General features: G+C 36.3%; 1 protein-coding gene across 1 annotated transcript; it reads left to right on the top strand.

Annotated features, from left to right (window-relative positions):
- Window positions 1–419: 419 nt before the first annotated feature.
- On the top strand, window positions 420–26,401 carry SMC3 (structural maintenance of chromosomes 3). Its single transcript, XM_004680445.2, has 29 exons — window positions 420–531; window positions 1,823–1,898; window positions 3,243–3,281; window positions 3,592–3,659; window positions 4,878–4,949; window positions 5,299–5,378; window positions 5,628–5,706; window positions 6,804–6,921; window positions 7,857–8,032; window positions 8,548–8,628; window positions 8,869–9,033; window positions 9,311–9,432; window positions 11,012–11,225; window positions 12,122–12,225; window positions 12,655–12,754; window positions 13,728–13,888; window positions 14,100–14,241; window positions 16,409–16,559; window positions 18,616–18,768; window positions 20,422–20,573; window positions 21,299–21,457; window positions 22,042–22,149; window positions 22,586–22,694; window positions 23,192–23,439; window positions 23,520–23,732; window positions 24,041–24,232; window positions 24,388–24,565; window positions 25,009–25,115; window positions 26,081–26,401. Exons 1-29 carry the CDS (start codon window positions 517–519, stop codon window positions 26,150–26,152), a joined length of 3,654 nt encoding a protein of 1,217 aa, XP_004680502.1. The 5' UTR covers window positions 420–516; the 3' UTR covers window positions 26,153–26,401.
- Window positions 26,402–26,896: the final 495 nt, after the last annotated feature.

Below are 26,896 nucleotides of genomic sequence, written 5' to 3'. Positions count from 1 at the left end.
TGGCACAGAATGAACACCGCCCCCCTGGGTCCGCATTTTAAACAGCCGGAGACCACGTGATCGCCGGCCCGCGCGCCCATTGGCCGTAGGGTTCTAGCACTCAGCTTTGGCGCCGAACCTTTCCCCCGTGTGGACGCTACCATTGACTCCGCGCGAGGGGGGAGCATGGGCAGACCGGGAGACCAAGGCTTTACTGAGCGCAGCTTCCGACCTAGCCTCAGGTAGGATGTAGATATAAGTTTTAAATTCAGACTAAAGTCACCTAACTACCCCTCAAGAGGCTTCTTTTGGCAAAAAGCAAGAGCGGCCTGATCCTGACTCCCCCTACTCTCTGTGGGGTCAGAGAGTGGTTCCGTCCGAGGCGCGGACTCCGCCCCCACGGGCGCCGCCATTTTGTTTGGCTGGAGCGGAGCAAGCGCGCTCTGGGGGAGGGGTCTCGCGGGCGCCTCACCTGACCCCGCACCCGCGCTGCTGCTTTTCCGCGGGGGAAGCCTCCCCGGCTAGGGGCGCGGGACCATGTACATCAAACAGGTGAGGTCTGAGCGCCCTTCCCAACCCTCACGCACTCTGAGGACCGCTCCTTGAGGCGGGGGTGTCGCGGCACGACCCGCGGCCTCTCACCTCACCCCGCGGGTGGACCTATGTCTGGAGCCGGGCGGTGGGGAGGGGGCGAGGCCCGGGCCCGCGGGTGCTGGGACAGCTGGACCTGGGGCACCCCTTTGCCGCCGGGCCTGCCCACCGGACGCTGGCCTGGGGGAAACAGGCTGTCTCTCAGAGCGGGTGGAGGGGCGGGCGGCTCGGACCTCTTGGAAGACACTGGGCCTTGCTGGGCTGGGCTGTGGGCCGCGAGCGGTTAGGGTCCCCGCCGAGACAGCGGCGGCCGGGCTGGCGGGAAGCCGGCGGCCGGGCCGGGACTGCCCCTCTCGGACATTGTCTTGGGGCGCGAAGTGGTCTTTCCGGCCTGGGCGCCGCTGTGGGTACTGACTGGGCTGTCAGCTTCCCAGCGGCCCTTTCTTCTCAGGGGTTTTCGGGAGAAGCGAAAGGGACCCTGCTTGCCGAAGAGGGTGTAGCGCTTCCCCACCCGATTATTTACTTCTGTCAAAATGATCTTCCCGCGCGTTTCCCGCCACTCCCCACCCGCCAAAAGATAAGCCCTTGCACAGCCTTGCAGAGGTTTTTGTGCGGGTGCGCTGCGCTCACGAGTGCTTCTTCCTTGGGGTGTTTGTTTTCAGCCGGCTGTGTTGGAGAGCAGCGCTTGCTGCTCCCCCAGTCTGGGAAGCTCCTGCCAGTTCGCCCGCTGGCAGGTTTTACCGTCGCGCCGTGGGGTGTAGGGTTCCAGCAGAACCATACGCTGTGCACTGGATTTTGAGGGTCCCTTAACAAGCTGCTGTTGCAACTCCTCAAGGGACGGGACGAGGGATAGTTCGACAGACGTGGAGCAGTCACTGGCTGCTGCCAAGCCCCCCACGGGAGATGCGGGGATAAAAGCGTCCCCGTGCTTTCTGTCTGATTTGGCAGCCCAGATTGAATGGGGGAAGACAGTAAAAGTAGTTTTTGCAACTCAACCTTGTAAAAACTAAAGACCTGTTTTGCTCCGAAGAATCTAGTGTTCGAGTTTAAAAAGAACTGGTAGTGGTTGGTTTGGGTTTTTTTGAAACGGACTGTTTTGTAATTTTTAGTTGCCACTTTCCAAATGAGGTTTTTTGGTACAATAGAGAATGTTTTATCTTGTATAAATGAGAGACTAGAACAAGAAGTGCAAAGGAATAATGTTAATTTAGGAGTTCTAGCTCTGTGTGATCTGAAAAATTTCTTTTATTAGGTTATTATCCAGGGTTTCCGAAGTTACAGAGATCAAACAATTGTAGATCCCTTCAGTTCAAAGCATAATGTTATTGGTAAGTGTTTGTGGTTTATTAGATCAACTTCATGTCTGTATGGCCATTTAAATTCTGTCTGGGCTTCAGGAGACAAATATCTTTGACTGATATATATATACATTTATATACTTTTTTATATATGAGATAACATGTCTTTTAACTGCACTGATATATTTTAAAATACTTGGATGGGACAATCATGCTACTCATTTTTTCTGGATAGCCCTGTGTGTTAAGGTGTGTTTTAAGCTTATGGTCATGACACGAAATTTAACATGTGATCTATTTTGCTATTGACATACCATTTTTTAATTTAAATGCTTATTGTCTTATTTCAAAAATGACTGTTTTGTATTCACAAATTAGATTTTACTCAGATTGTAATCTTGTCATAATGTGGAAGGGCAGATCACACAGCTTGGTGGAAGGAGCATAAATTTTGGAACATAAGAGAATGGGGTTCACATCCAAGATTTTGACACATAATCTTCTTTCTCTGCGGATCTTCAGATTTCTCATTTGTTAAGTGGTGGTGATAATGTATTTCATTGGACTTTGGGATTAAATGAAAAAGCATATTAAAGGGGTAATGTATAACCCCTCAGAATATTTAGTCTGTAGATTCTTCAAATGATAATGTCCCTTTTTAAAAAAGATTCATTTGTGCATACAAGAACTGGGGTGCAGGCCAGAGATGTAGGGGTGAGAGGATTCACCAGAGACAGAGAGCAGAACAGGCGGCTTGACTGAGATATGCTGAGGGGAGCAGCCAGGAGACAGGAGAGGTCTGCTGTTCCAAGTGGGTCAGCTCTGTGGCTGGGGATTGAACTGGTGCTGCAGTGGCTGTGGACAGCTTCATAGTGCTGTGCTTTAATCTGTTGCACCAACAGGGTGGGCCCTGTCTGCCACCACACTGAAGGGTTCCCCCTCAGGGTACTTAACCTCTAGGCCACCACAGGGGGCCTAAGTCTCTGCTATCATACTGCCATGGCCCGAGTTCTATCCTCTGCCGGGGAGCAAAACCACATGTTGCGGCAGACCTCTCCTATCTCACCTGCTTGCTCCCCTAGGCAGTGTATTTCAGTAAATCTGCCTATTCTGCTCTTCACTCTGTCTCTGGTGAATCCTCTCACTTCCTGCACCTCTGGCCTACACCCTAGTTCTACACAATAAATAATTCAAACAAAAAAAACTTATCTGAAGTTGTAAAAAATTAATGTTTTTGTTAGAACTTTTTTATATTGTTCTCTTGTATTCAAATATTGAGATGTTAGAGAATTTCAATTTATAAATTTTTGAATAGTTGCAGTAAAGTTAATTTTGTTGAATATAAAGTAACATGTATTTTAAAATTTTTTGTAGTGGGCAGAAATGGATCTGGAAAAAGTAACTTTTTTTATGGTAGGTATTTTTTTTTATTAATATGTTAAAACTTAGATATCCTATTTTAATAAATGGCTTTCTAAGATTATGTCTTTGAGAGTCTACTGTAGTAATTCTTTACAGGGTGGTTGTTTTGCTGTAAATGGTTTAGAATATAAGGGCCTCGGTTTTACCCAGTCCTTTTGTCTATATAAAAACAGATAGTTTATGATAAATCCACTTGATTTGCTTTGTTCATTACCTGGTATACTGAAGGTAGGGGAAATTATAAATAAGGTATTAAGTCCTTTTTTAGACTGTACTAATAGTTATGTTTTTGTAATTCTAGCAATTCAATTCGTACTCAGTGATGAGTTTAGCCATCTTCGTCCAGAACAGCGGTTGGCTTTGTTGCATGTGAGTGAGACTGCTTGAAGACATTGACAATATTATATGTATTTTAAAAATACATTGTCAGCCCTGCTAACAAAATTCATTTGTTAAAGTTTTAGCTCCTTTGTGAACATGATATGTTTTTTATCTTTTTAAGTGTTAATTTTGCTGTGAAATTTAGCCCACCATACTACAGAATTTTATAAAGGCCTAATTTTATTGTACTAAGGAAGTTGTAGGATTTGCGTATAAATGGATATGTATTCCATGTAAATGTAAATTCTTCATTATAAAGCATTTGAGTTGGTAAGGCTCTGGAAGTAGGTTTGCTAGGGAGAAAGAAGTTTCAGAGTTCCTAACTCCTGATCTCAGCATTTTATCTTAGCAAACCAGAACTTGATTGGGAGCATAAAGAATGGAACCATTTCAAGCTAAACAATATACAAGTTGCAATAGTAACATCATTTCCAATATTAAAGATAGGAGTTTATGGTAATGAAAAATTGCTAGAATTTAGTATAAAGCTTATCTTTAGGGCTTGAGTTGATTTTAAGAATATAAAATCTCAAATATTTATCTTTTTGTTTAACCATTATCTTTTTTCCCTATCTTAAATTGGAATTTTTAGTACAGTAATTATTACTTAACTCCTTATAGAAAAGTTACTTTTTAGATTTCTTAAATTAGCATTACAAGAATTAATCACCTTTTTAGGTGATCAGTCTTTATTGTATAAGTCTTCATAGTAAATTTCTAGAATCTGGAAATTATCTGAACTTGGTTTGTAAGTGATTGGGTCATAAATTTGACACATGTTAAATGTGTGTTTTCATAGCAAATTTAAAGCTAGATATCTCAAATGTTTAAACAAACAATGCTGGTAATTATCACTTGGTTTCTTAGGATTTCTTTCCAACAAGATGAGTCTATAAAGAAAAGCCCCCGGGTGTTTTAGTGTTGAATTAGGTAGCTAGGGTGGCTTGTGCTATAGTTAAGTGGTCTGCAGAACAAGACATACAGCTAACTGATACCCTGTTCTCATTTATATTCAGAATTAAAAGTTAATTGTCAGTGACTAGTGATCCTAATCCAAGTATCTGCTATTTTTGTCAAGGGGGGTATACACTTGTTAGAAATTTCTCTCCACTAATCAGGCTTGTTACCAGACATAAAATTAATAATATCTAAATAATATGAAAATCACACTTTATTGAATGCCAAATTAATTTTCTTATGTTTTAGGAGGGTACTGGTCCTCGTGTTATTTCTGCTTTTGTGGAGATTATTTTTGATAATTCGGACAACCGATTACCAGTGAGTAACTTTCAGTAATAATGTTGAGAATGTTGATAATTTCTCATGCTTTGAAACACTTATTTATAACTGTATTTATGTTCAGTTTTTATAATTTAGTTTATGCTTAAATAACTACTTTATATACTAGCTTTCTCTTAAAATTATAGTGAACATGCTGGAAAAGAAATGGGATGTGTAGACTTAAGAAAAAGTGTCATAAGACTTGAGTGATGATTGCGTATCTTTAGAAGATCATTGAAGTTTCAAAATAATGATTATGGTTAGTTATGGTTAATAAAGTGATATATTAAATTCAAAACTTTCCAGTTGGCTTTTCAATTAACTTTGTCTTTTCACATTTTGTTAGATTGATAAAGAGGAAGTTTCACTTCGAAGAGTTATTGGTGCCAAAAAGGATCAGTATTTCTTGGATAAGAAAATGGTCACGTAAGCGTTTTTCTCTACATTTTAATTTCTTTACAAGACAGTAAAAATGTTCTTTTATTTGCCTTATATATGAAACATATTTGCATTGTGCTCAACAAAGCCATATTTACAGCATGCATATAAGAAGATTCTCTGAGTCTTAATAGATGATTTCATGACTGTTCTATACTCCTTGCTGAAATTAGTCTGCTCATTTTTTGCTTATTGGATTGTTACTTACTTGGAAAATTTTTTTATATTTATCAACAGGAAAAATGATGTGATGAATCTCCTTGAAAGTGCTGGTTTTTCTCGAAGCAATCCTTATTATATTGTCAAACAAGGAAAGGTAAAAAAAAATTGTCCCTTTTTAATGGAATTCATTTTTTGAGTATATTCATTCAAATGTTGAGCTTGATTTGTTGATTTTAGTGGTAAAGTTGAAATGAAAATGGACTTTATTTTATTTGTTTTCATTGATTTATTTGTATAGAAGTTAGTGGTACTTCTGTGTAGGAATAAAGTTCAAAATAAATCCATTGCTTAAATGGTGTGAAAGTATTTCAGCAGAATTTTAAGTGGATCTTGTTTTCTTAATGAACCGTATTTGATAGGATGCATTGTGCTGGAAGACATTTTTAGTTTGTGGAAGACATAATGATCATATTGTAGATCTGTAGAGTATTGTAGAACGCTGTGTAGAAATAAGTAAATATTGGGAAATTTTTAAGTTTATTTTATTTGCATACAAGAACTAGAGTGCAAGCCAGAGGTATGAGGGGATGGGTGGGTTCACCAGAAACAGAATGGGAAACAGCAGGTGTATCTATCGAAATACACTGTTAAGGAGGGCAGCAGTGGGTGAGACAGAAGAGGTCTGCTGTACCATGTGGGTCAGCTTCCTGGCCGGGGATTGAACTTGTGCTGCAGTGGCTGGTGATAGCTTGATAGTGCTGAGATTTTAACCCCTGTGCCCATCAGAGAGGCCCTCTTCCCTCATGTACTTAAACTATATCTAAAATAATTTCTTTATCCTATAATATACCCTAGATATCCTATTAAATAGTGGGTTTTTTGGGGGGGGGGACAAGGGGAAAATTCTTTTAAAATGTCCACCTCTTCATTTAGAGCTTTTTAAGATATGTGTTGAAAAGTTAGCATTTAGCAATTAGAAAGAGTAGGTGTTTCACTTTTGGGGAATGTGGTAGCAAAAGAACAGGTTTTTAGGGGCCTCCCTGGTGACGTGAGGGGATAAGAAGCAACACTGTGAAGTTATCTGCAGATACTACAGCATGAGTTTGATACCCTATTCATATAGCTATTTGTGCTATACAAATTGTATTCATCAACTCAGACTCTGCTTAAAACTTAACATGTGGATATGCTCAAGGTGGAGTTCTTATGGAGCTCCCTATAGCTATGTAATAATTTTTCTGAAATTTCTAGATCAACCAGATGGCAACAGCACCAGATTCTCAGAGACTGAAACTATTAAGAGAAGTAGCTGGTACCAGAGTATATGATGAACGAAAAGAAGAAAGCATCTCTTTAATGAAAGAAACAGGTAAAATAACTGTGATTTTTTTTTTTAAAAACTGTTGTACGTTACTTCTTTTGTAAGATAGTTGAAATGAGTTCTATTTACTCTCATGCATACATTGTAAATTAATTTTCCTGTCTACTAAGTGGAGAGAAAATTAGTTTGATGCAGTTTAAAGTTTGAAAATTCCAGTAACTTATGTCTTTGAAAAAAGAGTTGTTACTCTGTGGTAATAGTTCCTTGTAGGTAAACTATGTAACTCTAAAGTCCTCATCATTGTGGATGCAATTCCTCAAAAAAATATTGCTGGAATATTGTTGGCATTAGCTTTTAAATTGCTCAGGAACTGCAGATGTTCAGATGTTCAAAAAGTTCAAAAATTGAACATAAAATTTCATTAGTATATTTATTGTAGAAACCCTACTTTTTTTTCCAAGTGCTTATTAGTCAGTTTCATGGTTATTAGTTTTGACTAATAACTGTCATTGTGAGTTAGAATTGTTCTTTCTAGCCCAAAGTTCCCCATCTGTGAAATCCCTTTTTCATAGTTTTAGTGGTGAATAGAGGAACAGAGTACCACCTTTATTGGAATATGTTGGTACTTACTGTATGGCAACTGTAGTTAATGCTATCCTTATGAAACTTGAGAGTCAGATTCACCAGTATTGTTAGTAGTTTTGTTGTTGTTGTTGTTAAGTGTTGTGGGAAGGTATACTGGCTTTTAAAGGAAACCGGATACTAAGACCCTTACTATGTAACGTAAGAATCATTAGTGTAACCATGTATAAGTCTGTTCCTTGATGATTTTCATGAAAAGTAACTTTACCATTTTAGTGTCTTAGATTTCATTACTGCACAGTATCAAAAAACTAATGTTATATTCCTTAAAATTAACTCATGATCTGAGAAGTGATTACATAAAAATTTAACTCCTTTACTCTTCTCCTATTTTTCCTAAGAGGGCAAACGGGAAAAAATCAATGAGTTGTTAAAATACATTGAAGAGAGATTACATACCTTAGAGGAAGAAAAGGAAGAATTAGCTCAGTATCAAAAGTGGGATAAAATGAGACGAGCCCTGGAATATACCATTTACAATCAGGAACTTAATGAAACTCGTGCTAAACTTGATGAGGTAAAATATTTACCTTTGTCAATTTCAATTCAGGTTAATTTTATTTTTATGAATATGTTGAACTTGTGTTGTATTTATACTCTTTATTGATTTTTCAATAGAAGCTTAAAAATTTTTAAATGTTAATGCACTCACTCAGCAGATTTGTTGTGATTATTCCAAGGAAAACAGCCAAAACCCTTAATGTGTTCCTTGCCTACAGTAACATCTAAAATACAGTGAGGTGGTTTGGTCAGTCAGACCAGAGTGAGAGGAAGTCACCTTCGTGTTTTTTTTTTTATGACTTTTTAAAATGTATTTAAGTTGCTATTGCTTACATCTTATATAAGAATTTTAGATACTGCTTAAAACTAAAGTCATTTTCTATGCCAAGAAAACTACTGAAATTTTCTCTAAACATTTTCAAGTTTAATTTTCATTTTAGCAGATACTAAAAAATCACTAGACATTAAAAATACTGAAGAAATACAAAATGAGTTAGAAATTATAGCTGATTATCTTTTGTTTTCCTCCAGCTGTCTGCTAAACGAGAGACTAGTGGAGAAAAATCTAGACAATTGAGAGATGCTCAGCAGGATGCAAGAGATAAAATGGAGGTAAGATTATAAGCTAGGTTATATTAATTTAGTTTTTGATTACAGTAAAAACCCTTTTGTATTTGAATTAGATGTAGTGGTAAATTCAAACTGGGTATCACTGGGATTGAGGATTGAAAAGATAGTAGCACTAAAAGTGTAAATGAAAGAAAAGGAAGAAACAATGAATGAATGGTGTCTGTCCAAATTGTATTTTATCTCAACTAATTATTTAACTTCTGTTTGGTACTTTTTGAATAGGATATAGAGCGCCAAGTTAGAGAGCTAAAAACAAAAATTTCAGCTATGAAAGAAGAAAAGGAGCAGCTTAGTGCAGAAAGACAAGAGCAAATTAAGCAGAGGACTAAGTTGGAGCTAAAAGCCAAGGATTTACAAGATGAATTGGCAGGCAATAGTGAACAAAGGGTAAGTTGAAATTTTATTGATGAAAGACTTCAGTGTTCATGTATGTAAAATTATAGAGCACAGCTCTTTTTGTGACAGGAATGCATGCTTGAATTTTTGTAAAATATTTGGCACATTAATTTGCATTCAAGTTGTCATTCAGCACTGTCTTTGTTTTTTTACCTTCTAAAAATTAGTTGTTGAAGGGTCAGTTTTCTAATGTTATTTTTCAAGAGCAAACATATATTAGACCTGTAAGTCAAACAAAAATTGAAAATGAATTTTTTTTTTATTACAGAAACGCTTATTAAAAGAGAGACAGAAGCTACTTGAAAAAATAGAAGAAAAGCAGAAAGAACTTGCAGAAACAGAACCTAAATTCAACAGTGTAAAAGAAAAAGAGGAGCGGGGAATTGCTAGGTCTGGAATTTTTTCATCAGCACTTTTTAGTTTTTACATTGTTCTGATAGAGAACCTAAATAATAGTGATGGTTAAGAATGCTAGTAATTAAGGGCAAAAGTTAAATGATCATTTCAAAATAATATTCAGTGTTAAACAACTCTATGGTGTCAAGCATATTATATGTGGATTGCCTACATTTTTTCTAATAAAAAAGCCCAGGGAGGTTACTTTATCACCACTTTATATTTGACAAACTTGGACCAAATGATCTTACTATATGTTTAATTCTGCCATTTTGTTTTTTACTCAGTGCTCTTTTTTTTTATTATTACAAAAGTTTATTTTTACATCATTTTGTACATTTTTTTTCCCATCTCAATTGTAATCCCCGCGGGTTTCCCATCACCAAGTCACCCGTGTGCCATCACCATAATCCTGTGCATTTCTCTCCCACCCCCCCGTTTTTTACCTCATTCCCCACTCCACCCTCTGCAAAATGTCTCTGGTATATGGTGGTTCGTTATTTTCTCACCTGGTCCATTATACTCCTCCTATGAGTGAAGCCATCCAGTATTTTTCTTTCTCTTTCTGGCTTACCTCACTAAGCATGATCTTTTCCAGCTCCATCCAAGTTGCTGCAAAAGACATGTGTTTCTCTTTTTTGGTTGCTGAGTAATATTCCATTGTATATATGTACCACATCTTTTTAATCCAGTCATCTACTTTTGGGCATTTGGGCTGCTTCCATGTTTTTCCAATTGTAAATAAAGTAGCAATAAACATGGGGGTACAGGTATCTTTCAATCAGTGTTTTTGTGTCTTTTGGGTAGATACCTAGGAGTGGGATTGCTGGGTCATAGGGAAGCTCCATGTTTAGCAGTTTGAGGAACCTCCAAACAGTTTTCCATAGTGGTTGTACTAGTTTGCATTCCCACCAGTAGTGCAGGAGAGTTCCTTTTTCTCCACATCCTCCCCAACATTTGTTGTTGCTAGCTGTTTGAAGATGTGCCATTCTCACTACTCAGTGCTCTTTTAACATCTAGACACAGTATCTATAGATTGGACTTGCCAGTATTTGCCAATCTCATATGATACAGTGCATTTTGTATTTTGACACTTAGATCATTTTAGTGAACTGCCTATTTCCTTTGCCCATTTTTTCCTAGGTTTGTATGTGTGTGTGGTTTTATGTTATCTAGGTGTTGATATTATATATGCTATAAAAATTTTCTCTTTCTCTTGCCTTGTAACTTGTATGGTGTCTATTATTATAAGGAACTGAAAACATTTGTATAATAAAGGATAGTTGGGGCAATTTAGAAACTTTCTGAGTTGAACTAGATTTACTGACCAATCTAGACCTGCAGTAAAGATGTTCTCTGCCCAAAATCTTTAGTGTATGGCTATTTTATCTAACTTTCACCATGCTTTTGAAGTTAATTATAAAGAACTAATTAAGTCTGTTAGATAGTAGTTACTTTTTGTACATCATTCTTTTTTATGGAATTTTAAAAAATGGCTTTATTTCTATATACTCTTAATGTATTGGAATTAAACATGATTATTTCCTGTACTTTTCAATACATTCCTTTGTAGGTTGGCTCAAGCTACCCAGGAAAGAACTGATCTTTATGCAAAGCAGGGTCGAGGAAGCCAGTTTACATCAAAAGAAGAGAGGGATAAGTGGATTAAAAAGGAACTCAAGTCTTTAGATCAGGCAATTAATGACAAGAAAAGACAGATTGCTGCTATACACAAGGATTTGGAGGACACTGAAGCAAATAAAGAGAAAAATCTGGAACAGTATAATGTAAGATTTTTTTTTTTTAGCAAAGATTTATTTATTTGCTTATTTATGCATATAAGAACTGGATTGTAAATCAGATGTGTGGGGAGTGAGAGGATTCACCAGAGACACAGTAGGGAGCAGAACAGACAAATCTACTGAACTACACAGCACCATGTGGGTCACCTCCCTGGCCGGGGATCGAACTCTGGTGGTTGCTGATAGCTTCATTGTGCTGACACTCAACCCCTGCTGATAAACCAAGACTTTTCAGGGAGATGAGAGATATCATTTATTCTTTCTCAGGCTTGAAGTTCATTATTTTCTGATACTTAAGCCACAACTTCAGATATCAAAATGAACATTTGTGAAAATGAAGTCTGTCCTGTATATATATGATAGATAGGATTTTACAGTATCAGTTGTTTTTTCTTAGTATAATCATAAATCTCTTGTGTTTGGAGGGGGTATATGAAGAGTACACTAGTGTTTGGAGAAGTTTGGAATTATTTGGTCTTCAAAAATTCTAGGCTATATATCATAAAAATAACAGATTTAGGTCATAAATGAACACATTTCATTGTAGTAAAGTTTTTAGAATTTCTGATGGGCTCTTTTGCCTAAATAAAGTTTTAAAGTTAAAATTGGATTCTTTAACAACTTCCTTGAGATATAATTGGCATAAATTAAGTTTCACATTTAAAGCATACCATTTGATAAGATTTAATATACATACACACAGGTGAGACCATCTCCACAATTCTAAGATTAACAAGATAAACCTGTTCATCATTTGCAGAATGTTTCCTGTATCCTCTGGTAATCATCCCACCCTTCTGGTAACAACTTAATCTACTTTCTGTCACTTTAGGTTGGTGTGCATTAAATTAAATTTTAAATGTGAATTTTTATTTCCATAGAAACTGGATCAAGATCTTAATGAAGTCAAAGCTCGAGTTGAGGAACTGGACAGGAAATACTATGAAGTAAAAAATAAGAAAGATGAATTACAAAGTGAAAGAAAGTTAGTATAGATTAAAATATCTTTTTTTTTTTTTTTAAGATTTATTTATGCATACAAGAACTGGGGTACAGTCCAGAGGTGTGGTTCGTGAGAGGATTCACCAGAGGTAGAGTGGGGAGCAAAGCAGGCAGTTGTACTGAGGGGAATAACAGGTGGGTCAGGAGAGGTCGGCTGTGCCATGTGCGTCATCTCCCTGGCCAGGAATCAACTCTGCTGCAGTAGCTGCAAATGGCCTTATAGTGCTGTGCTTTAAACCGTTGTGCCACCAGGGAGGGGAAAAAATGATGCTAATTACTGGCTCTTAAAATGATATTTAGGTTATGAATTAACTATTCAAGTTTGACTTAAATATTTTATTTTAAATTGAGTACTGTTAGTGCATCTTCTTAATGCTTTTACAATTAAAAGAGTGTAATTTTTATTTATTAGTTACTTGTGGAGAGAGGAGAATGCAGAACAACAGGCACTTGCTGCTAAAAGAGAAGATCTTGAAAAGAAACAGCAACTGCTTAGAGCAGCAACAGGAAAGGTGAGCACCTTTCACTGTCTCTGTTTACTTTGAGTCGGTTATTGTAATTAAGAATTTTCTTTCAAGCTGTTAGTCATTGGTTCAGTTGTAAAATGTAAATCAGTTGTGTAAATATGACACACTGTATTAAGCGGCCTAAACTATTATATGTGCTATTAATGGTAGCACTTTTGGTTTTGAGATGAAGTGCCAATTTTTTTAATGCAGTTTTATTCCATAGTAGAGGGGTTGCATGGAGTTGATGTATTCCTTTTTTTTTTTTTTTAAAGATTTATTTATTTATTCATACAGAACAGGGGTATAGGCCAAAGATGCAGAGGGTGAGAGGATTCACCAGGGATGGAGTAGTGAGCAGAACAGACAGTTCGATGAAGTACACTGCTGAAGGGAGCAGCGGGCGGGTCAGGAGAGGTCTGCCACGCCATGTGGTCACCTCCGGGGCAGGCAGGGATCGAACTCATGGGGAAGTGGCTTAAGCTTCTTAGTGCAGCGCTTTAACCTGCTGCGCCACCAGGGAGGGCCCGCTGTATTCCTTTTTTAAAAAGATTTATTTATGCATACAGAACTTTGTATTTATGCATACAGAATTGCAGGCCAGAGGAGCAGGGACTGTGAGAAGATTCACCATAGTCAGAGTGGGGAGCAGAACAGGCAGATTGCTGAAGTGCACTGCTGAGGGGAGCACTGGGAGAAACAGGAGAGGTCTGTTGCCCCATGTGGATCACCTCTGGGGTGGGGATCAAACTCGCATGGAAGCAACTGCCACCAGCCAGCTTCGCATTGCTGTGCTGTGTTTTAACCCGCTGTGCCACCAGGGAGGGCCACTTGGCTGTATTTCAAGGAGGTGACATTGTTGGGGAGGGTGTTTAGTTTAATCTGTGGTATATTTTTAATTGTAGAGTAATGGTGTCATTTCTTACCAGCAGAAATGTCATTGGTTATGTTTTAATTTTCATTTCTAAAAATTTAACAGGCCATTTTAAATGGAATAGATAGCATAAACAAAGTGCTAGACCACTTTCGTAGAAAAGGAATAAATCAGCATGTTCAAAACGGCTATCATGGCATTGTGATGAATAATTTTGAATGTGAACCTGCTTTCTACACATGTGTGGAAGTAACTGCTGGAAACAGGTGAGGTATTTTGGATATTTAAAGGAGAGGGAATAAGAATAATTTTAAAAAACATTTTAAACATTTTAAAGTTTTAGTACAGTATGTGTCCCTTTTCTAAGTCTCAGTCCCCTAAACTCCCCTCATTGAGTTGTAAAGAAAAAGTGAGTTGTTTACTTAATGTCCTTTAAAGTTTGTCAGTAAAGATATCTCTTATTCTGTTTACATGTAGGTTATTTTATCATATTGTTGATTCAGATGAAGTCAGCACAAAGATTTTGATGGAGTTTAATAAAATGAATCTTCCTGGAGAGGTCACTTTTCTGCCTCTTAACAAGTTAGATGTCAGGGATACTGCCTATCCTGAAACCAATGTGAGTTGATATCTGTAATGTCTGTCTTTCAAAAAGTTATTTTTCGCTTTTAGCATATGCTAATATACAGGCACTATATATTTGGATTCACTAGTCTGGGAAATAAACATGCCTTTCTCCTATATAGAGCAGTTGGTAGTGTTGGGTAGGGATAGGAAAGGAGACAGACCACAGCCAAGACATAAATCATTGCAGATGTACAGAGTGCATATTTTGAGACTGTCTTATAGAGTAACAAAATTAAGGTTAGGTAGTTGGAGAAGAATTCTTGAGAAACTCATTTAAAGTGAAAATTTTTTTTTGAAGATTTATTTATGCATACAGAACTGGAGTATAGGCCAGAGGTGCACTAAAGACAGAGTGGGGAGCAGACAGGCAGATTGACAAGTACACTGCTGAGGCGATCAGCAGGCAGGTCAGGAGAGGTCTGCTGTGCCATGTGGGTCACCTCTGGGGTGGGGATCAAACTCATGCTGCAGTGACTTTAGCTTCTTAGTGCTGTGCTTTAACCTGCTACACTACCAGGGAGGGTCCTAAAGTGAATATTTTTAGATTTCCTCATTACACTTTTAAAATAGGTGTAATTAGCATTAGTTTCAGATATATATTTTGATATATGTATGAATATACTTTTTAAGTGGCCATAAATTAAATGAAAAAATTTTTTTTATTATTGAAAAATGGTATACTTTTAAATCAATTTAAAATATTCCTTGGACATCATTCTTAAATTTCATTGGTTTGAGATATTTGGCTTCAGAATGAATATTAAGGGTAGTACAATTATTTTACTACTCTCTAAGGTTAACGCTGAAACTATGAGAATGATCAACAATTTAAGTGGAACTGAAAATTTTGTGTGCTACTTAAAAGGTCCACCCTTTTAAATCTGCAGATTATCTTTGAAGATTTAGATAGGAAAAATTAAATCGCACAAAAATGACATGAATGAAGCAAGACACAAAAGACTGTATAATCTGGTTTCCTTTACATAAAAAAACTAAACCTAAGCAATAGAACTAGAAAGAAATAGATGATGCGATTATCATGAGTTAGAAAAGTGTCCTTTGGATGCAGCTGCTAACTAACCCTGGAGGTAGCCACTATGATTAGGAAGATGTCACGCTCAGTGACTTCTGGGTTTCAGCAGTGTTTTTTTTTTCTGTAGTGGTTATATTGGTGTTCTCACTATATTACTAACGTAAGCTTATTATGCCTGTTTTTTTGCATGTAACTTTTTTTTTTTAAGATTTATTGATGCATATAAGAACTGGAGTGTAGGCCAGAAGTGTGGGGGGTGAGTGGATACACCAGAAACAGAGTGGGAAGCAAAACAGGAGGAGTGACTGTTATATACTGCTGAGGAGAGCAGTGGGTGAGATAGAGAGGTCTGCTGTGCCATGTGGGTCACTTCCCTGGCTGGGGATCGAACTCATACTGTAGTGGCTGGACATAGCTTGATAATGCTGAGACTTGACCCTTTATGACACCAGGGAGGAAATACTATTAGTTTACATTTATTTAGCCCTTTCATTGTGAAATAATGTATGTGTATTTCACATACATTAACTTGTCTTTATCCAAGAAGGGATTGTTATCACTGATTTTTTTTGTAGAAAAACTTGGATGTAGGCAAGAAGTAGGAAATGGGGGCAGTGAGAGGGTTCAGCAGAGACAGTGAGGAGCAGAGCAGGCTTCTGAAATTCACTGCTGAGGGGAGCAGCAGGTGAGAGGAGAGGTCTGCTGTGCTGTGTGGGTTAGCTCCCTGGCCAGCATCAAACTCAGGTGGTAGTGTTGGACCTTCACAGTGGTAACACTGAAACTTCATTCCTAGGCCACCAGGGAGTCCCGCTGAAATAACTATTAAATAGAGAAGCTGAGCATCTCTTTGGGAGCACACACCCATTGAGTGTTGGAACAGGGACTTGAATATAAACAGTCTAACTTCAGAACCATTAAGCTCTTTCATCACTATTCTCTACTTTTGAAAACCTATATGATAACATAATTTCAATAGAATGATTTTCTAAGTTCCTCAGTATAAAAAAATCTAGTTTTGAAAGCTAATGCTGTGTTTATTGTTATTTTGTAAATTTGTAGATCATCATTCTGCTACCATTTATTAACTATGTTATAATCTCTTTGCTGGCAAAATATTCATTTTTAGGATGCTATTCCTATGATCAGTAAATTGAGATACAATCCCAGATTTGATAAAGCTTTCAAACATGTATTTGGAAAAACACTTATTTGTCGTAGCATGGAAGTTTCAACCCAGCTGGCTCGTGCTTTCACTATGGACTGCATTACTTTGGAAGGTTTGTAATAGTCATTCTCACTAGAAGAATTCTTTGTTAAAGATTTGTTTGTTACTATACGTACAAGAATTGGGGACAGGCTGGAGGTGAAGGGGTTGAGAGGATTCACTAGAGAGAGTGGGGAACAGAACAGGTAGATGGACTAAAATACACTGGCAAGGGGAGCTGTGGGCTAGACGAGAGGTCTGCGGCACCATGTGGGTCAGCTCCCTGTCCAGGGATCATACTTGCTGCCACTGTTGCAGATAGCATCATCGAGCTGTACCACTGGGGAGGTGCAGCAATTCTTTGAACAAATAAACTCCATTTTAGTTTTAAGAGTTTTAGAGAATTCATGTCTAACTCACATTTTTCAAATAGTTGGATTGTTAAAATCATAGTTCAAACAGAATCCGTACTTCTGTGATGTCCATAATTGGTTTGTAGGAGGGGTTCTTAAGGGTTTTTGCAACATGGACCCCTTTGGTTCTTTGGGGAATCCTATGAACTCTTTCTCAAAGTGTTTTTAACTGTAAAATACAAAAATCACAAAACCAGTTGCATTGGCATGGTGGTCATAATACTTTTTCAATATAATACAGTAATTCTTCAAGGTATTGAAAAACAAGATTTAACACCGTGCTTAATATTTTTTTAGCTTAAGTATTTTGCATTATAACCAGTTTCATAATTTTAAAGTATGATGCATGCATGTTATTTTCAGATTAGTGACAAATCTGATCTGATAGAAATAGCTATCTTGGTGGCAGAATCACAAGTACTGATACTACTATTGTGGTTCTAGTTTTATCTGTTACAAAAGGCATTGCTGAGATTCATTTTGAGATTAGTATAAAAATGGAGTTGTAAGTTTTTCCCCATTCAGTTCATGGGCATCCTTGATTTTATCTAGTGCTTGGGTTAAGAACCTCAGTTGTCTGGATTTATCTGTCCTTGCTGTTTTTCCCTTCTTTTAGTAATTTATTTAGTTATGAAAGAAGGTAAGGCACCTTCTGCCCTCCAGTTTTCTTTCTGTGCTTTTTTTTTTTTTTTTGTGAAAATAAATTATAAAATTGTTGACACTTCATTTCTAGAAGTAATAAGCACTTATTGTCTAGGAATAAGGACATTCTCCTTTATTTTTTATTCTCTAGTATCATTATTAACACATTTGACATTAACCCAGTATCATCATCTGAAGAAAAAAAATCTACTTTCAGAATTTGTCCCCAAATATTTTTCTTTCCAGGATCCACCCAAGGATATATTCAGTGTCTTCTCTTTAGAATCTTTCAGTAGGGGTTAGTCCCTTCCCATTCCCAGGAAATTGATTTTCTCATAGAATGTCCCATTTAAGATAATCTGGTTCATAGACGATTATCTTGTGTCCTCATTAAGATCCAAGTTGAACATTCTTGGTGTGAAGTGTGTGCGCTTTTTCTTGCATCACACTGTGTTTCACTATTAGTGATGTTAAATTTGAGAACTAGCAAATCTCTTGGTTGTAGTGGGGTCTTTTCTCCTTTGTTATTAGTATTTGCTATGTGGCATTATCCATTTAAGAATCCATGAACCACTATCAAGTTCCCCAACAGCTTTTTAACCATTAATTTAGCAGCCTTTGCATGACTCGGCTGTCATGTTGAAGGTTTTCAGAATAGTGATTATTAAATTCTTTCATTGCTTCTGTATTTATTAACTGACTCTCTTCTCTAATAAAGAACCCCCTCCTTTCATTGTTTTCAAAGTTCATTGTGATTCCTGCGTTCTCTACTCAATATTACTGTGTTGCTTTTTGGAAAATGTTCAAATTTGCCACTTATGGTCAGTGGGAATTTCAGGCTAGCCCCTGTATTCTGTTAGCGTGTCTTTAGCATTTCCTTTCTGGCAGATGATCAGGCATACCTACTGGATACATTTTTTAATGCAAATCTTAGTATTAGGAAGCAGAATTTTTCAGAGTGGCTTAAATTTTTAACTTTTCCCTTCTAAAAACGTGGTCTGTTTAGATTAAGTCAGTTTATTGTTAAATAAAGAGCTTGTAATACAGAATTGCCACTTTATGTTTTGTTTGTAGGTGATCAAGTCAGTCATCGAGGTGCTCTAACTGGTGGTTATTATGACACAAGGAAGTCTAGACTTGAATTACAAAAAGATGTTAGAAAAGCAGAAGAAGAACTAGGTGAGCTTGAAGCAAAGCTCAATGAAAACCTGCGCAGAAATATTGAAAATATCTTTTTGTCTTGTGTTATTGTTAAGAACTATTTTAATTGGAATGTGAATATGTGTGTGTGTGTTTTGCATGTTGAGTGGAAAATTTCCATGTATTTGACTTTATTTAAGGATAGAAGCTTATATATATATATATATATATTTTTTTTTTTTTTTTAAAAGATTCATTTATTTATGCATACAAGACCTGGGGTGCAGGCCAGAGTAGGGGGAGTGAGAGGATTCACCAGAGATAGAGTAGGGAGCAGAACAGGTGGATCTACTGGAATGCACAGCTGAGAGGACTTGCAGGTGAGACAGGAGAGGTCTGTTGCACCGTGTGGATCACCTCCCACACAGTGGGATCAAACTGGTACTGCAGTGGCTGCAGATAGCTTCATAGGGCTGTGACTTAACCCGTTGGTGCCACTCAGAAGGCTCCTGTTTGTATGTTTAACTTCTGAAGATCGGGAAAAAACTGAAAACCTTTAACACTGATTCTTTATTAGGCTGTTAAAAGCTAGTACTAGTGAGTTAAGTTCTGAGAGAAAACCCAGGAAGTACTAAAATTTAAAGTTCTAGAGGGAACTGAAGAAAATTAGAGAATTGTAGAAAAAAATTAGTGTATTATTTCAAGGAAAAAAGGTGGGGGCAGCAGTAAGTAATGCCTCATACATATTGCATACAAGTATTTTATTTATATATATATATGCACATATATATAGAAGAACATTGGGGCTTTGGTATAAGGAAAAAGTATGTGTGTTATACACATTGTTAAAAATGATAAACATCAATAACACTCGATTTTATTCTTTAGGACATTCTCATTTGAAACTGACTTTTTAATTTTTTTTTTCCCATCTTTTCTAAATGTGAGTTTAGTTTCTGTGCTTTTGGTGCAAACAATGGCATGAACAAAAAGGCTTGCATCCTAGTTTTAACTTTGACAGTGGTGTTTGACTTGCTTTAATTTGGCAAGGTTTTATCATAAAGCATGGGGAAATACCATGAAAAAGGATATTGACTACCTTCCTGTTTATGGTACTCCAGCTAGGTAGACTTCTTCCACATTGGGCAAGTTATATCTCTTCATACACGAATGGCTTCTCTTATATAATGCTTTAAGCATAATAGATTACGCAGTAATGTTTTTTTTAGACTTTTTTTTTTTAAGTTTATATATAATATAAGAATTAAAGTCTGGACCAAAGTTACAGAAGGTAAGAGGACTCATTGGAGACATAGTGGGGAAGCAGAACAGAAATACACTGCAGAGGTGAACAGAGGGTGAAACAGGAGGGTTCTTCTCCATGTGGGTCAGCTCCCTGGTGGGATATTGAATTCATGCTACAGTGGATGGTGATAGCACTGAGGCTTGAGCTCCTGCGCCACCAGGAAGGCCCCACAATAATATTTGTTAAATGAAAATATAAGTGTATAAGTTGTTAGATTTCATTTAGTTTCCGTTAGGGTTTCCGAAGAATTTTAAAATAACCAATAGTAAAATAGCATGTGTTACTTTGAGAATGAAATGGTAGGGTGAGACATTTCAAACTTAATGATTGAACATGCTTAATGTAATATTTAAATTAGCATTGTTATGATCCATACATTTGAGGAAATAACTTATATTTATGACTTGGAGAGAATTTTCCTTAGCCTTGTATATGGATTAATAATGAAATTGATCAGTTGATGAACCAAATGCAGCAGATAGAAACCCAACAAAGGAAATTTAAAGCATCTCGAGATAGCATATTATCAGAAATGAAGATGCTTAAGGAAAAGAGACAGCAGTCTGAGAAGACATTTATGCCCAAGGTTCGTAAGTATATATACCTTTTGTTACAGAATTGGGGTGGATCCTATGTTACAAAGGTTATCTTTTGAAATCATGTGTTCGATTTTTGTTTAGAGCTATACCTTTGGATGTCTGTATCTGTTTAGACTACAATTACACTCTGAGAATCTTCAGTCTCTTTGTATGCCTTTTTATGCGTATACTTTGCAACTTTGTTGAGCAAATAGGCATTTTGACCTATGTCATAATAGTAGTGAATTTACTCTTAACCACTTTTGTTTTTATAAAACACTATGGGGTTGAATATTTTATTGTATTTTGTATTAAAAATAAGCAGAAATCAAACTATTTTTCTTCTTCTAAGTGATAATCCATATTGGTTTTGTCAGCCTAAACAATTTTGATGTAAATGTTGGCGACAGTTTTTTTTTTTTAATAATAGTTTATTTTTACATCATTTTGTGCAAATTTTTTCTTCTAACTACCCACAACTGTTTCACCTTAACACACTCTAGCAATTTCTTGTTGTGAACATGCATGAAGATTTTTATATAGTTTGATCATGGAATGTGATCTGTTCTATGCTGTCCCTTAGTAGTGCATCATAATTATATTTGTTGTTTTATAGTTCTAATTATTAAGTTTAAAGGATACCCCCTATGATACGACTATTTAGTTTACTATATTTTCACTATTTGTAATGTGACTAGTATCTTTATTAGTAAATGGATAATCTGTCATATAGCAACGTAGCTTACAAAGTTTGGAGGCAAGTTTGCATGCTATGGAATCCACTAGAGAATCATTGAAGGCCGAACTGGGAACCGATCTGCTTTCTCAACTTAGTCTTGAAGATCAGAAGAGAGTAGATGCATTGAATGATGAAATTCGTCAACTTCAGCAGGCAAGTACAACTGAAAGAAAACAATTGTTGATAATTGTTGTGAAAAGTGTCATTCTTGCTGATAAAAGAATGTAAAGGTGAATATTGAGAAAATCCAAAAATGAGTATTGGACTTACAAATTTGTTAGCGTAAATAGGGTGTTAGTTGCTTTTTTCTAAACCATTCTGGGTATGTCAGGATTAAACAACAACTCATTTTCTTTTATTTCATTTAATGAACTTTTTTCATTGCTAAGATTGAATGTTTTAGTTTTGCTTTTTTCATTGACCATATTTTAATATTTAATAACATTTTATACATTTTAAAAGCACTTGATTCATTTTCAGAGATAGCAACCAACATTAATGCAAAATAGGGCAGATACTTTTGCCTTATAAATAGAGCCAGGCACAAAATTTAGGATTCTGAATATATAAAAGAAGAAATGAAGAAAAGAGCTTTTGGGAATGGTATTAAACTCCATGCAGCTCATTTGAACAAAATAATGGAGAGGGCAGCAGATTAACAGCCTGTTTGTGTAGACAAATTAATTTCTTCTAGGAAAATAGTTGCTAAATGAAAGGAAATTTTTTTCTTTTTCTAGGAAAACAGACAGCTTCTGAATGAAAGAATTAAGTTAGAAGGTATTATTACTCGAGTAGAGACTTATCTTAATGAAAATTTGAGAAAACGCTTGGACCAAGTAGAACAGGTATGTTCTTTTGAGCATACTTCATAACTGTAACCTTGTGAATGTTGTTATGTGAGGGACTCTGAGTGGGAAGAACTGGAAAACTAGCAGGCCCACCACCTCACCTGGTGTGGAGGGCGAGCACTGCCATCTAGTGTACACCTTAGGTAGGTCATTTAGTATTCTGAACCTGTTAACCGCCTGTGTAAAAATAAGCCTAACACCTGTTTTGGATGATTATCCTGGCGCATTCTAGGTGTTTGTAAGTGCCACTTATGAGAAATTTTCTAATAATTATATCATTATTTTTTGTTTCTTTAATGGGTACTTTAAGTATTTGCAATTATATGAAGACTATTTATGATATTGAATGTTTATTCAAACATTGACAGACCATGTGAAACTAACAAATGTTATATTTTATGTTTAATGCTCTTAAGTTCCTTTTATGTTGCAGGAACTGAATGAACTGAGAGAGACTGAAGGGGGTACTGTTCTCACTGCTACAACTTCTGAACTTGAAGCCATTAATAAAAGAGTAAAAGATACCATGGCAAGATCAGAAGGTGAATTTTATTTAGTAAAAGTTGTTTTGGTACTTAGTTAAGGTTAGCTCATTCCCTTTATAAATTGTCTACTATAAATTGAAATAACCAAATAGGTGAAAAGCATGCACTAATGTTTTTTGTGTTTTCATAGTAGATGGGTTGATTTTAAGTAGTAACTGTTGTTTTGTTGAAATATTTGTGACATTTTTATAAGAGACCATAAATTACAAGTTTTCTAGGCAAAAGTATGAGATTGATACATCATGTTTCTTTTACTTAGTTCCTGAGAAGAAATGCTTTTAGTTTTCAAATATAAACATTAATGAAAGCTATATACTTGAATGGCTTTCATGTACACGTCTAGTTTTTTTGAATTATAGTAAAATTTATACTTGATATTTTGATAAATTGTACCATTAAACTAAAATCTTCAGTCATACAACACTCTGACTTTAAAATAACATGTCATGGCTTAATTTGTTCCCCTTTCCTCCCCCGCCCATTACCCATTGTAGATTTGGATAATTCCATTGATAAAACAGAAGCTGGAATTAAGGAACTTCAAAAGAGTATGGAGCGCTGGAAAAATATGGAAAAAGAGCACATGGATGCAATAAATCACGATACTAAAGAACTAGAGAAGATGACAAATCGGCAAGGCATGTTACTGAAGAAGAAAGAAGAGTGTATGAAGAAAATTCGAGAACTTGGGTCACTTCCCCAGGAAGCATTTGAAAAGTACCAGACACTAAGCCTCAAACAGGTAAATTGTGTTTTAATTTGAAATTTTGTTGCAAATTTCTCTGTACATCAATTTATTTTAATATCTTTTTCTTTTTATAGTTATTTCGAAAACTTGAGCAATGCAACACAGAATTGAAGAAGTATAGCCATGTTAACAAAAAAGCTTTAGATCAGTTTGTAAATTTTTCTGAGCAGAAAGAGAAATTAATAAAGAGGCAAGAAGAGCTGGATAGGGGGTACAAATCAATCATGGAACTGATGAATGTACTTGAGCTTCGAAAGTATGAAGCTATTCAGTTAACGTTTAAGCAGGTATGTTTCACTTAGAGTTACAGGACAAAAGTGCCAGCTGTTCTTTAGTTTCTAAAGCTTTCCCTCTCATTGTTAGATATAATACATACGAAAATCTAATATATAGGTTGCTTAACATAGTAACTAGAACATTTTATACAGGCCTTAAAAGGTTATTTGTAAAATTTTTTTAATTCTTCCAATTGCTTTTAAATATTTGTCATTAAGCAGTAATATTATGTGTAATTCTACCTAAGAACATTTGTATTTAAATTTGATATCCAGCTAGCTAGCTTGCTTGCTTATTTTATTTATTTATTTATTTAAAGGTGTCCAAGAACTTCAGTGAAGTATTTCAGAAGCTGGTGCCTGGTGGTAAAGCTACTTTGGTGATGAAGAAGGGAGATGTGGAGGGCAGTCAGTCTCAGGATGAAGGAGAAGGGAGTGGTGAAAGCGAGAGGGGCTCTGGCTCACAGAGCAGTGTCCCGTCAGTTGATCAGTTCACTGGAGTTGGAATTCGGGTAAAAAAATCTTTATTGAACTTTGCTCAGAGCATTGTTAGCAAAGTAGAATATTTCACAAATCTAAATTGATGCATTGTGTGCGATTAAATTTTGAGCGGTGATGATGATTTTTCTATTATATTACTATTTTAATTCATTAAATGTTTTCTTAGGTGTCATTTACAGGAAAACAAGGTGAAATGAGAGAAATGCAACAACTTTCAGGCGGGCAGAAATCCTTGGTAGCTCTTGCTCTGATTTTCGCCATTCAGAAATGTGACCCAGCTCCATTTTACTTGTTTGATGAGATTGACCAGGCGCTGGATGCTCAGCACAGGAAGGCTGTGTCAGGTACTGTATGGGGTCATTCTCAGCAATGAGAACTTGTTTTAAAATGGTAGCTAGTGGCCTTCCCTGGTGGCACAAAGGATTAAAGTGCAGCACTGTGAGGCTGTCCCCAGCCACTGAAGGATGAGTTCGACCCACATGATGCAGCAGACCTCTCCTCTCCTGTCTGCTGCTCCCCTCAGCAGTGTAATTCAGTCAATTTGCCTGTTCTGCCCCCCATTATCTCTGAGGATTCCTCGTACCCCACACTACTTCCACCTCTGGTCTACACCCCAGTTCTTGTATGCATAAATAGATAAAAATATTTTTTTAATGAAGTTAGTAGTTTATAGATGTATTTTAAAAAAAAAGGTTGTTTTGAATTTTTATTAGGAATAAAGATAACTGCTTTTTAAATTTCAGCTCTTTAAGAAGAGTGTTTATTAAATTACTTTTTCTTTTTATAGATATGATAATGGAACTTGCTGTACATGCTCAATTTATTACAACAACTTTTAGGCCAGAACTGCTTGAGTCAGCTGACAAATTCTATGGTGTCAAGTTTAGAAATAAGGTAATGTTTTACATGAAATTTAAGACCACCTATTCCATTACATTTGTTAGATTCTTATGTTATTTAAGTCATGAAAGAAAATTTAGAAAATTGTTATTTATCTGATAAGTTTCTTAAGAAATAGCTTTTCTTTAAATGCTTATGAAGTTTAGCAGATTTTTTGTGATTCATTACATTGCTTTGACTTTCTTTGGCATTAAGAAAGTATCTGGGTTCAGCAGACCTTTTGTCTTATCCACTAATTCCCTCAGCAGTGTATTTCAGCAAGTCTGCCTGTTCTGCTCCCCACACTGGTGAATCCTCTTATACACCTTTTTTCCTGCCCCTATACCTCTGGACTAAACCCTGGTTCTATGCAGAAATTAAAAAAACAAACAACAACAACAACAAAAAAAAACAGAACAAAACAACACAAGGCCTCCCTGTGCTGATAGTCTCAGCGCTATCCAGCTATCACCAGCCATTGCAGTATGAGTTAAATCCCCAGGCCGAAAAGAAAATTTACTTAGCCTGGCACAGCAGACCTCTCCTGTCTCACCCACTGCTCCCCTCAGCAGTGAATTTCAGTCGATTTGTCTGTTCTGCTCTCTACTCTGTCTCTGCTGAATCCTCTCACCTTGCTCCTCTGGCCTACACGCTAGTTCTTGTATGCATAAGTAAATAAAAGTAAATTTTTTAAAGAAAAGCAACACGGTACCTGTTTATCAGTGCTTATTTAATGTACAGGCTTTAATAGTTACATGCATTTATTTATATTTATCTGGACTACACAGCTCTTTCTAGTGTTTTTCAAACATAAGCAGCTTTGAAATGACATAAAAACTGAACAAATGTGTGTTCAAATAATTGGACTTCAGAACTTTAAAATGCAAACCATTTTCTAAACTCATAATTGAAATTCAGCAGCATAAAGATTTTTCAGCCTGTGTTTTAGAATCATATTTTTAACCTGTATTGTTTTTCAGGTCAGTCATATCGATGTGATCACGGCGGAAATGGCCAAAGACTTTGTAGAAGATGATACCACTCATGGTTAATTGGAAAATGTTGCCTACTGGTTTGAAGGATGTGTATATATTAATGAATCTCATACCAGGAACTGTAAATTTAAACCTAAATATGTGGTCATTATTAATAGTTTTTAGAATTAGAACATACAGTCCTTTTATATTTCTGTCATTGTATTTTATAAAAACACTGCAATGTTACATTTCTACTTATAGTTTGAGTTTTATTTCCCACAACTTTTTGTAAAATGTCTACTATTTGAAATCTTTTGAAACACGCTAAATATTCTTCCCTAATTATTTTATCAATTATATTTCCTTTTTTATAGTGTCTTATTAAACAATTGAATGACTAGTGTTTTTGTGACTTAATTTATATCATTCAAAACATTTTTCTTACATATTTTAATACTGCCTAAGAAAAGGTCTGTCTTCATCTAAAAGAAGATTAAAAAATTATGGTTTCATATTGTGTTGACATCAGATTCTCAGCATTGGCTGCATGCTTAAAATCCATGAGGGAGTTTTCAAAATGTCACCTCCCAGAAGTCTTCACCTACACCAGTTGAATGTTGAGGGAGTGGATTCCTGACTACGGCTAGTTCCATAGTTCCCTGCAGATTGTTCTCACCTTCAGTGAGGGTTAAAACCTCTGCTTTAGTTCAGTGTAATGACATTTTAAAATCATTTTTAATTTAAGATGGCAGTGTGTTCTACAAACTTTGGGAAGGTAGTTTTAAGGGAAACTTAAAATACTGAGCAATGCAATATTTT

The sequence above is a fragment of the Condylura cristata genome, unplaced genomic scaffold (genome assembly GCF_000260355.1).
Source record: "Condylura cristata isolate star-nosed mole 26May11 unplaced genomic scaffold, ConCri1.0 scaffold00011, whole genome shotgun sequence".
NCBI classification, from domain to species: Eukaryota; Metazoa; Chordata; class Mammalia; order Eulipotyphla; family Talpidae; genus Condylura; species Condylura cristata.
Note: the sequence above shows the minus strand (reverse complement) of the source record. Positions and strands in the feature narration are given on the sequence as shown.

Bases quoted from the DNA above. Each gene is read 5' to 3' on its own strand.
- SMC3 (XM_004680445.2), top strand. The intron at 3,282-3,591 runs GTAGGTATTTTT...TTGTAATTCTAG, and splicing joins AAAAAGTAACTTTTTTTATG to CAATTCAATTCGTACTCAGT. The intron at 4,950-5,298 runs GTGAGTAACTTT...ACATTTTGTTAG, and splicing joins ATTCGGACAACCGATTACCA to ATTGATAAAGAGGAAGTTTC.